This window comes from Rattus norvegicus, chromosome 1 (genome assembly GCF_036323735.1).
Source record: "Rattus norvegicus strain BN/NHsdMcwi chromosome 1, GRCr8, whole genome shotgun sequence".
Taxonomy (NCBI): domain Eukaryota; kingdom Metazoa; phylum Chordata; class Mammalia; order Rodentia; family Muridae; genus Rattus; species Rattus norvegicus.
Window position 1 is genome coordinate 209,958,671 of NC_086019.1, and position 12,200 is coordinate 209,970,870.

At 49.3% G+C, this 12,200-nt stretch overlaps 1 protein-coding gene across 2 annotated transcripts in view; it reads left to right on the forward strand.

The window, feature by feature from the left end:
• Positions 1 to 22: 22 nt before the first annotated feature.
• The window catches only part of Mrpl21 (mitochondrial ribosomal protein L21), a 28,701-nt gene continuing 16,523 nt past the window's right edge, over positions 23 to 12,200 (forward strand). The window contains exons 1-7 of one of the 2 annotated variants that reach the window (NM_001107567.1): positions 23 to 286; positions 2,084 to 2,141; positions 3,178 to 3,263; positions 4,748 to 4,911; positions 5,453 to 5,505; positions 6,400 to 6,503; positions 8,290 to 8,501. In NM_001107567.1, coding sequence (NP_001101037.1) covers positions 187 to 286; positions 2,084 to 2,141; positions 3,178 to 3,263; positions 4,748 to 4,911; positions 5,453 to 5,505; positions 6,400 to 6,503; positions 8,290 to 8,354 — 630 coding nt within the window. In that variant the 5' untranslated portion in view covers positions 23 to 186 and the 3' untranslated portion in view covers positions 8,355 to 8,501. Of the gene's footprint in view, positions 287 to 2,083; positions 2,142 to 3,177; positions 3,264 to 4,747; positions 4,912 to 5,452; positions 5,506 to 6,399; positions 6,504 to 8,289; positions 8,502 to 12,200 lie in introns of those variants that run through there. The other variant, XM_008760120.4, reaches the window with a different exon arrangement.

Genomic DNA, 12,200 nt, shown 5'->3' on the forward strand with positions numbered 1-12,200 from the left:
ACCTGCGCTGCCAGCCAGGGTACTGATTTCCGACCGGCCCGTTTCCTGTACTCTCTGCCAAGCCAGTGACTTGAAGCAGATCTGCAGTAGGATCCCTGTTTCCCTCCTCCAGGTGTTCCCTACTGGGCTTGTGCGTTGACGCACAAAGTTCGCGCCGCTTCCGGTTCCGGTTGCTACTGTGGAAAAATGGCGGCTGCCATAGCGGCCTCCGTATTGCCGGGCTTTTTCGGGCGGCTGGTGTCTGTGTGTAGGCGTAGCATCTTGGCATCCCAGGGACCCGGACCTGGTGAGACCAGGGAGGCCTGGTGTGGGAGGAAACTAGCGGTGCTTCTGCCGACTGCCGCATGTGTGTCTGAGTTCGCCTTGGTACCTGGTGTGTTGGTTGCGAGCGTCGTGAATATTGCACTGGGTTTGGAGTATGAGAACGTGGTTCCTTCAGTTCATTGGTTAATACTGACAAGTGCTCTTAAACTTATGTTTAGGTCCCATAATAAAGACACACAAATGGGCCTAGAGAAGTGACCTACCCAGGGTCATACATACGTAGAGATGCAACTTAGAAGCTGCTAAGTAGAGCCTGAATGTGGACCATTGTCCTCGGGCTGCTAGCCACCCTCGGATCAGAAAAAAAATGATGTTGAAAAAAGGAGTGAGTGATTTTAATGTTAGGACCTTAGACCATGGAATGAACTATCTTGAAACATAACTAGTAACTAAGCAGTGTACTCTTGACCCAGACCTTTTGGTTTGTGTATGTATTATGTGTATGTACGTTTGTAGGTGGGTGCACATGCTGGTGTGGAGAGCAGATGATGTCAGGTGGCCACTATTGTCTAATACCTTTTCGTTTCCTTTTTAAAAAAGATTTATTGGGATGTTTGTTTGTGTGGCGGTAGGGGCGTGTCTTTTCTGTGCACTTGAGTGAAGGTGCTTTTGGAGTCCAGAAGAGGAGTTCAGATGTTAATCCATAGATGCCAGGAGAAAGACCACCAACTCAAATCATCATGGCCAAATTAATTAAAGCATGCTTTTTCACTCGGGTACACAGGCTTCCTCTGCCTAAGGCAGGGTTCAGGAGGTCAGCATTGGACATGGATGAAATAAGGTTTCTATAGTTCAGGAGTAGAAGGTTTCCAAGTGAGGGGTGGGGTTACAGAAGCAGAACATAGCGTAACAAATTGGTTATAATAACCTTCTGAAGCAAAGGTGCCCTTGCAAGGTGGTCATAACAACAGGTAGTCATAATAACTTTGAAACAAGGGTATGGTTGCTGTTTTCTGGAACAGGCAGTGTAAAGCCATTTGTAGTTAAGGTGGGGCATAACCCAATCCTTGAGAAACAGATTTAATCATAAACAGGAATGAACCTAGTTTTTCCTTCCTATAAGATGGCTTTCTGGCTTAAGATGGAAGCAGGCTGGTTCATCACAGATCCCTGGAGCTGGAGTTGCAGGAACTCTTGGCCTTTCATGTGGGTGCTAGGAACCAAACTTTATCCTCTATAAGAACAGCAGTTACTCTTAACCACTAACCCATCTCTCCAGCCCCTCTCCACCTGATTTCTACAAGTTTCTCGGTGAACCTGGAGCTGGCTATTTGGTTAGACTGGTAATCCACAAGCTCCCAAGATCTCTCTCTTTTTTTAAAAAAAAGATTTATTCATTTATTATATATAAGTACACTGTAGCTGTCTTCAGATACACCAGAAGAGAGCATCGGATCTCTTTACAGATGGTTGTGAGCCACCATGTGGTTGCTGGGAATTGAACTCAGGACCTCTGGAAGAGTAGTCGGGTGCTCTTAACCGCTGAGCCATCTCTCCAGCCCCCAAGATCTCTGTCTCTACTCCCCAGTCTGGTAACAGAAGGGCAGTGCTGTGCCGGCTTTTTATTTTTAATGCTGGTGACCTTAACTCAGGCTCTCACATGTGTATAGCAGGCACTTTACCCATGGAGCAATCCCCAGTCCTCACCTGGACTTTTTTCAGAGGCAGGTTGTCATACAGTAGGTGAAATTATTTACCAGCAACAGATCTGTGCATATCATCATAGTAACTACCCACCATGTTTCTCTTGTTTTTACAGCCTCTCTCTGGTCTGCTTCTCGAAGGTTCAATTCACAGAGTGCTTCATATCCACAAGGGTAAAATACCAAAATGTGGGTCTGGTGATTTTTCCATTTATCTGTAAATGTTACCTTCAAGTTAAAACATCTACATTTGAGGCTGGGTGTCATAGCAGACTTGGTGGAAAGTCTTTAACTCCAGCACTTAGGAGGCAGAGGCAAAGGCAGATGAACAGCCAGGGCTACACAGAAAAACCTGGTTATTAAAACAAAATAACAAATTTCTCTACACAGCTCAGTGATAGCCTGTTTGGCCAACATACTTGAAACCTTGAGTTCCACCTTCAGCATAAATATGTATACATACATCATACATGCACACATACAATTCTGTCCTCAACAGAAATAATGCATGTGTGTGTGTGCATAGATTACATATATGTATACCTCCCAGAACAGCATCTGACAAGCAGATGGTTTGGCCAAAATATATCAGTATCCTCACTGTGTGGATAGTCTCAGCAGCAGAAGCCTTTTTGATTCTCAGAAGGAAAATTACAAAACAGAGTCTGAAAACATGAAAAAACCCCAAGTGGCACTTCACTGAGTGCCTGTTCTTCCAGTTCTCCTGTGACAGGTCCAGCCCTCCTTCCTGGCTTCATTTTCCCAGCTGCCCCTTTGTATTGTCTTCATCTGGCTCTGTCGTGTCCAGTCACTGGACCTAACGGCACCCAGGACAGAGCCTCTAGAGAATCCTGGTCCCTCAAGGCCACTGCCTGGCCGTGGACCATGGAGTTTATGTTCCTAGGGACTCTTGAGAACTGGTATGGTGAAGGTGTCTATCATTGCATAGATGTGTACAGAGCTGTCCTGTGTGTTTATGAATGGCAGACATAGGCGAGGCTTAGTCTGACGTCTACACGTTCCTCTGGGGATAGAAGGATTGAAACCCCTATGCTAGTGATGTAGAGCCAACATCAGTGTTGTGGGTTTTATGCTCCTCCATAGCAAACTTGCACACACCCTCCTGATGCCTACTGCACAGCTGTTTCTGGGAGACTTGAAGGTGCCTTTCATGAGCATGTGATGTGTGTTTATGAAATGGCTTTTGCAGATATGTTCCTAAGACTTCCCTGAGTTCACCACCCTGGCAAGAAGTGGTTCTGCCGGACCCTGCTGAAGAGACTAGACACCATGCAGGTAAGACTTTGCAGTGGCTAGGCAGGGTGGCCTTTGTAGCCCTAGCACTTGGGAGGCTGAGGCAGGAGGATTACGTAGAGTTTGAGGCCAGCCTAGGCTACAGAGTGAGACTGTATCTCAAAAATAACAGAAGAAAAAGGGAAATGAAAGGGTACCACCAAGTGTCCATTCCCATGAGCCACTGGGGTAATCATTGCCACAGAGCAGGGTGATGAACTCTGTGCTCTAAGCCACAGCACACATGAGACCTCACATTCATTTTGATTGATAAACACCAACATCTATGATGAATCTTCTCTTCATAAACAGCCCTCCAGCATCTGCCATGAAGCAGTCAGGTGATAGAGGGGTATGGGTGCACCTCCATCTCCGGCTATGTTATATATCAGTGCAACCCGTCATCCCAGTGTTCAGTTGGGAGGATCACAAGTTCATGTGCGACCTGGGCTACAAGTCAGGAAAAGGCAGCGTGGCTGTTGCCAGCCGAAGAGTCAGTCTCCACTTCCCCCAAACTAGAGGTTCCCGTCATTGCAGGGAATATTCTGGCATTTAAAAATACTGTTTGAGAACCTGTTCAAGCTAAGTATAGTCACCCCTGGAGGTCTGGGATTGCTGGGAGGACTTGCCACAGATAACAGAATCCATGAATGTCATGACGAGGAATGGCAGTGTTTGTGTGTGTGCAGCCTGTCCTGCCTGTCCCCTGGAGCACTTCTGTTGCCGACTGGCAGTGCTCACTCACTGTCCAGGGCACCACCACAGGAGAGGTCTGCCTATTTGGTGCATCCTCATGGAGCCTTCACTGAGGATGCCAGGAGCTGCTTCTGACCTTGACCTTCTCCAGGGCAGGAATGGTTATGTCTGTCCTGTGTGTCCAGGCCTTGGCCTAGGGTTGGGGGGTCTGTGTTCAGTAGGTGTCTTCTCAGGGCAAAGATGAGGGCTAGGGACTGTGACGTGAGCCAGGGCAGTAGTGATAGGAACAGAAACGGGTGTGGAGGAAGGGCAGGTGGGCCTGCCAGAGAAGGAGTGTGGAGGGAAGGCAGGCCCCGTGGGGGCTGGGAAAATGCTGGGGTGGGCAGGGCTTCCTGCCAGCTGAGAGGCATAGAATCCAGCTCCTAGGGCTACAGAAGTGTCCTCTCACTTCTTAGACTGCACACGCCTCGCCCTGAGATGTAGTCCAGGTTAGACTCACTGCAGTCCTGCTTCAGCCTACCAAATGCTGGGATTATGGGTGTTCACCATCATGTTCTGCTTGTACACTGGTTCTTAATTGATTTTTAAAAAAAAATAAGCAAACAAGATGAGGGTTCTGATCCAGAACTGCAGGAGTAACACTTCCTGCCAGTGCTCCTGAGAGCCCCAGCCCAACCCAGGCCTGCCTACTGGGTAGGTAAGCAGGGCTGGAGAGACTGCAGGAGCACTCCTCACAGGGGAGCCAGGCTGGCCATCCACCTGTCCAGTGATTGCCGCCCACTGTCCCGCAGAGGTTGTGAAGAAGGTGAATGAGCTGATCGCTGCGGGCCAGTACGGCCGACTCTTTGCTGTCGTGCACTTTGCCAGCCACCAATGGAAGGTGACCGCTGAGGACCTGATTCTCATTGAAAATGAGCTGGACATCAAGTGTGGAGAGAGGATTCGGCTGGAGAAGGTGAGGCGCATGCCGTGTTGTGGACTCAGGGACTCTGGCGCCCAGTGAGCATTGCTGAGGGTTTTCTGAGTCACAGCCAGCACGGGCTAGACTCAGCATGGGACAGAACAAAAGGGAGACTAGGGCTGGAGGGAGGCAATCCAGCCGAGCTGTGTCTCCATAGCCTCCATCACAGACATAAGCCTCCAGTTGAGCTTGAAGCGGGATTTCTAGCACCTGCGGTTGTAGGGGAGGCTGGGAAGTTCCAGCAGCACAATGCGGTGTGGGCAGCAGTGATGGCCACCAAGGAGCTTAATCTGGTTGTTTTATTTGAGCCATGGTCTCCTCGTCGTATCCTTAGGCTAGCCTCAAACTTGCTGTGTAGACCAGACTGCTCCTGAGCCTCCGCGTCTGCCTCTCCAGTCATTTCTCTCCCCCCACTGTGGGCCTTGGAGCTCTCTGTGTTTTCAGTTTCCTGTGCAGGCATCACCACCCTCTCCCAGTGGTCTCTTTGAAGTCGTGAGGACCCAGGGATTAAATTTGCTCCATTTTATCTTCTCAGGTCCTATTGGTTGGGACAGACAACTTCACACTCCTCGGCAAGCCACTCCTCGGGTAATGAGCTTCTAAATCCTGGGCTTGGTCCAGGACTGGGCTGGTTCACAGGCTGGACACAGTGTGGTCAGGCCCACTGGGAATTGTCGGACATCACTGTAAAAGTTAATGCAGCAGCTTCCTGTAGAATTCTGGTGGCTGTTTGATGTCCCAGGAGACACCCACTTGGGTGACTGTCAGTCACTAATTATAATGTAGCTTTTCTTCTTTCTCTCTCTGTCTCTGTCTGTCTCTCTTTGTCTGCCTGTCCCTCCCTCCCCCCCCTCTCTCAGATTCTTGAGAACAGGGTCTTTCTATGTAGCTCTGGAAGGCATGCCCACCTTAGCCAGCAGTCAGTGTAATCTTCCAGATCATCTTAAGGACTGATGGTTCGGCTCAGAGATAGAGTGCCTACCTCTTATGTTTGAGGCCCTGAGGTTGTGTTCTCAACACCACAAACAAAATTAATTGAAATTTTTTTTTCTTTGTTGGTTTTTTGTTTGTGGGGTTTGGTGTTTGATTGTTTTTGTTTTTGAGCCAGAGTTTAACTGTGTAGCCCAGGTTAGACTAGAACTCTAGGCTGACCTTGAATTTGTGGCCATCCTCCTGTGCCTGCCTCCCAGATATTGTTATCTGCAATCACACCTGACTAAAATATTTTTTTAATACTCTTTACGATGCTTTCTCACTGTTTTCAAAATGAATGAACTGTATGTGGCACATGGCTATTGTCCCTATACAGAAAGCAGAGGTTCATTCCTTGGGTGTAAAGAGAATTCAAGGTTAGTCTGGGCTGCATGAGATCCCACTGCAAAACGAGTAATTCTTTGTAGAGCTTCCAAAGTTTGTGGGTGAAGCTGGAAGGCAATCAAGGAGGTGCACTGTCATGGTGTTGTTTCTCTTCTGTCTTTCTAGAAAGGATCTCGTACGAGTTGAAGCCACAGTCATTGAAAAGACAGAATCATGGCCCAAAATCAACATGAAATTTAGGAAAAGGAAAAACTTCAGGAAGAAAAAAAGTAAGTGTGAGACAGTGTACTGGAGCCCTGTGCTCCCAGCACATAGTGGTTGTGCCCATGTTCTCTGCCAAGTAGCTGGGCAATGCCAGGGGAATGTCATCGTGCCAGCATTGTGTGGGATCAGAAGTGCCCCAGGACTATCACACTGCCCCATTGTAACATGCAGACCACAAAGCAGCTGCAATGCCAGTATGGCAGCCACCTTGCTGGGGTATAGCAGTGGCATATCCTCTGTGGTGATTGTCTTGGAAAACTGGAAGCAGCTCCCACACGTGCTGGGAATGCTCACCCTGCACAGGTCGGGCTGAGGTAGTAACAGGACAGGAATCTGTTGGTAGGCAGCGTCTTGTCATCAGCACATTTGCTCGTGCATGCGACATCACAGATGCTTTAAAGGGAGACATGATTAGACGCTCAGGAGCAGGTCCATGACCTCTGCAGGAAGCAGGGGAGCCAGCTGTGCTCTTTGAAGTCGGTCGGCCAGGCCAGGCAGGCTGCGTCCTCTCCTGTGATGCTGCTGCCTTCATTAGCCCTTTAGGGATAGGCCCCAGCAGTGTCATGGAAGTGCCAAATACGAACACCCTCTGGTCCAGGCCATGGCCTACTGGCTGACTTTTAAGGAACTGAACTGGGGAGGCTCATCTGAAGGCTGGAAGCTGAGGATGCTGAAGAGGCCCTGGAGCCAGTGTGAGGAGAAAAGCTGGGGGAATAGCCAGCTTAGGGGTGTGGAGGGTACAGTGCCTCAGGAAGCAAAGACAAGCTCTCCCACAGAGAGGAGTGGGGCCCTGAGACTGCTGACCTGTAGAGAGGGCAGGTGAAGCCTAATGGTGACTTCTCGGGGCACTGCTTCCTTTGGGATGGTTGGCAGGAGTCCTCTGTGGTGATGGAAGCCATGGGTGGGCAGTGCCAGGTGGTAGGTATGGTGTCAAGGCCAGGTGGAGCATGGAGGTCAGGAGGGAACACCAGTGTCCTCGTCTCTGAGTCAGTCTCCTTTCCCTGAGGGAACATCTAATTACTAGGCTCTAATAGGTGTGGCTGGTCCCCATTGCCTGCTTTGTTCTGACATCCTCAAAGCAGTAGGGAGTCCATGGATGGATAGAGGTTAGAGAGCACCAGTCAATCCCTGCAGAACAGAGGTGCCCCAGGGAAGGGCCCAGGATGGTGGAATGGCTACAGAGCCTGTCTCTGGGAGTGATACCACAGCAGATAAAGCCAGGTCTAGTGCTCACACTTGTGAGCTGAGGAGGCTGAGACACAGTTCCCAGCCAGCCTGGACAACACAGCAAGATCCTGTCCCAAGCCAGGCCCAGGACTGATGAGATGGCTTGGCAGGTGAAGACACTTGCTGACACCAGAACCCACTTGGTTAAAGGAACTTGTTCTCCCAAGTCGTCCTCTAATAAGTGCATGCTCTCTCTCTCTCTCTCTCTCTCTCTCTCTCTCTCTCACACACACACACACACACACACACACACACACACACACACACACCACTGTGGCAATTTAAACAAATATTTTTAATCAGCTCTCTCATATCCCCCCAAAATAGTAACAGTGGCAATTGTGAGCGGTCTATCCTGCCTTGGAAGCCTTAAGGGCAATGTGGCTGTAAGAGCAGACCCTTGACCATAGGTCACTGGACCCCGCCTTTACAACTGTAGGTGGAGCCTATACAGTGAGTGAGGTGGTTGGTACACATCAAATAAACAGAGTAGGAACAAGGGACCTGGCTGGCAGCTGTCTGAAGGACATGAGACTGAGCCCATGACAAGGTTCTCTCTTTCAGTCATTGTGAACCCACAGACCATCCTCCGGATTAACACCATTGAGATTGCACCTCGTTTGCTGTGACCGCAGAGCGGATGTCTAAGAAGTTCTGAGATGTCTAATAAACTCAGGAGGCTGAGGCAGGAGGATTACAAGTTCCAGGCCAGGTTGGGCTACACAGCAAGACCCTATCTGACAATGATAACAAATAAAATATTTTGTAGGAGACTGAGCCTGTGATTTACAGTTAAAGCCAATTCATGCTGATTGTTGGGGTACATTGAGCCATGTCAGAACAAACATCACCCTGAGCCCTAGCAGGAAGCTTGGAGAAAAAGACTGGCCAGGCCCCACCCCAGCCTTGGGCCAGGCTGGCTGCTGTACACACTGGGATGGCATTCCTGGCAGCTGTGGCAGGCAGAAGGGGGACCCACACTGGGGACAGGTGTGGGTTCCCAAGACAGCTGCTGGATTGGGCATGTGGCATGTGGCTCAGGTGACAGTGTACTTACTGCCCTAGCATGCAGAAAGCCCTCAGAGGCTGAGGCAGGAGGATTCCCAAGTCAAAGGTCATCTTCACCTGCACAGTAAGTCCTGGGCCAGCCTGATCTCCATGACCCTGTCCCAGGATGAAGGAAGCTGCTCGAGGGTGGGAAGCTGCAACCAGCCGGGAGCCCTCGGCCGGGAGACGTCTGCGTCAGCTGCTTCCTTTGCCTCCTTTGCTTCCTTTGTGACAGAGGTCACAGTACAGGGTCAGTGTTCCAGCAGCCCCAGGATGGAGGGAGCACAGGGACAGTAGGGCAGAGAGTGAGGCCGAAGGGAGTTTTGATCCTAGCAAGGGTTTGGGGCTCCAGGGCTGTGACCCTGTGAGTCAGGCCCACCTTGGAGAAGACCACCAGGAAGGTCACACAGCCTCTAAGGACCAAGCCAGAGTATGGAGTCAGGGAGGAAGCGCAGGCCATCCACAGGAGCTGCCAGAGCCTTCCAGTGACAGTAGGCTGTGATCAGTCATGTGACAGCTGCCCCTAAGAAGTGACCCTTAACTCAGACTTTCAGGTTTTTTGAGACACAGTAGATATCTCTGTATCATTCCTCATAGCCCAGGATGACCTTGAACTTGAAGCAAAACGGTCTCAGCCTTCTCAGTGCTGGGATTACAAGTGTGTACCACCATTCCCAGCTGTCCAACTCTAGAGGATAGGGCCTTTGGATTGTGGTAGGAGGCTGTTGTTACCCAGCAGCCAGGTTCCCCTGCAGCTCCTTCTATGTGCAGTAGAGGGCAGCACCCCACTGGCCAGCTCTGCCCTGAAGCCTGAAAGGAGAGGGAACTGCTGGAGAGCAGGCCTCTTTCACAGACCCCAAAGGGACTGCTGCTGATGTGGCTCAGGTAGGAAGGTGGGAGACGCCTTGGGTGTGAAGTGCTCAGCCACCCCCAACCTCTACCCAACCAGTCAATCTCTCCCTCCCATACCCCAGTCCATATGTGTCTGTGGTGGGCTCAGACCCCTCGGGGTACATATGCCTTAGTGTATGCCAAAGAGAACAAGTCTTAGGAGTTGGACAGTTTTAACCATTACATAAGCCAGGTCAGCTGACCATGGAGCTCATGGAGACTCTTCTGTCTCTACCTCTCATTTCCTGTACTGCGATTAAACACATGACTTATACATGGTTCTGGGAATCTGAACCCAGGTCTCCAGCCTTGTGCTGCAAGTGTTTTACTCACAGAGCCAACCCAACTTCTTTTCCTAGTTGTTTATTTGTGTGTATGTGTGCATATGAGGACAGAGGTGTCAGATCACCTAGAGCAGTTGTGTTTGCCTGACATGGTGCTGGGAGTAAACACAGGTCCTCTACAAGAACAATATGTGCTCTTTCTTAACCACTGAGCCATCTTTCCAACCCAATGTCTAACAAAATTCTCTTCCCATCCATAACTCGTGCTGGAATCCTGGACGCCAGCCATCTCCCATCTATCCTCCTGCTAACTCAGCAGCCGCTCTGAGCCTGCTGGTCTACATTCTTTGACTTTGGCTTACCCATGTCTACACTTTTCGTTGTTTTGTTTTTAAGATGATATGTGTCTCAGGCTGGCCTCAGACTTAGTGTGTAGCAGATAGGATCTAGAATGTCTGATCCTCCTGCCTCCGCTTCCAGAGTACTGGCATCCCAGGTGCACATGCACGCAGGCAGATGACCACTTCCGCTTTATTCTTGCAGTGTTGGGGATGGAACCCAGAGCTTCGTGTATACTAGGCAAGCACTCTACCAACTGAGCTGCATCCCCACTACTATTTTTGTTTGTGGTTTTAAATTTTATTATTAGTGTATGTGTGTCCAAGATGGAACAGAAGTGTCTGAGTCCCCGTCTCACCAGCTTGCTTGTCTATTTTTTAAGACAACCTCTTGCAGACCAGTGAGATGGCTCAGCAGGTAATGGCTTGCTGCTAAGCCTAAGAACCTGAGTTCACGCATAGAACTGACTCCTGCAAATTGTCCTCTGACCTCCAAACAAAAGTTCAGTGTAATTTAAAGATTTAATTTACTTGTGGTAAAAGTAACTTTTATTTGCCTGTTGTAATTGTTGTCTCCAAGGCTTTCTGCCTCCGTCTGCTAACCTAGGCCTGGTCCTAGAAGCTTCTTGACTTCATATAATCTCACCTAGGCCTAGAATGTTTTCAGCCTGAGACTTACTGCTGAATAAGCTCATCCTTTCTAGTTCTTTCTGAGCTCTGGCTGGCTGGTTCAACTCAGCCGTTCTCTCAAGATGACTGTTCAATCTGCCTCAGCCCTCACTTCCCCTATCCCTTTCCTGAATTGCTCTGCTTAGCCTTAAACTAACTCTGGCAATGTTCTAATCTTCTGGCTCCTCAGTCTCTGACATGTTCTATCTTTACCTGTGTCTAGCTTGTTCTCTCTCTGCAACCTGCCTCTGTACCACTGTCCTGGTAAAACTGCCTCTCCTCCTCCCTCCACCCTACCCCCTGTGCTGCCCCTCAGGTAGCTTCCCTTTCCTCTTCTTGTGAGAGTTGGGCATTGGGCATATCCTATTCTGTCAAATCTTTCTTTGCTTCATCACTTTGACTGTTAGTCAGTTAGAAGCCATTTTCAAACATGGGTGCTTCCCTCTTCAAGCTACCCTTACCTTCATTGTTGGGATTAAAGGTGTGTACTAAGGGCCTGTGTACTAATTCCAGCCGGAGGGATGAAAGGTGTGAGCTATGAGTTGAGCCACACCATAACTGGAAACAGTTTTTTAAATAAACAACCCAATTTTGGGTTTCACAGTGTGATCATATATCCTGCAACACCTTATTTGTGTGTGTGAATCTCTGTACCATTTGTGTGCTGCTGTCCACAGAGTCCAGAGAAGCCAATGAGTCCTCTGGGTCTGGAGTTGTAAGAGGTTGTGAGTTGCCCTGTGGGTGCTGGGAACCAACCCCTGGACCTCCACAACAGTAGTACCCAGTTTTTTATATTTTTTTCCTTTGTTTTTTTGGAAAAGGGTTTCTCTGTAACCCTTGCTGTCCTGGAAGTCATTCTGTAAACCAGTCTGGCCTTGAACTCACAGATTTGCCTGCCTCTGCCTTCCAAGCACTAAAGGCACAAGCCCCTACCACCTGTCAAGCAATAAACACTCTTGTCTGCCAAGCTATCTCCACAGCCCCAGTAAATATAATTTTAAAAACAAGCTTGGGGGGGGGGGGGAGGTTTGGAAGGGTTGCTCAGTGGTTAAGAGCTGCTCTTCCAGAGGACCCAGGTTCAATTCCCAACACCCACATGGCAGCTCACAGCCATCTGTGACTCCTATTCCAGGGGATCTGACTCCCTTACACATGTAGGCAAAACACCAATGTGCATAAAATAAAAATAAAAACTTACTGGAGGAAAAACACCCAAGCCTGTACTTCTAGACTTAGAAGGTAGAAA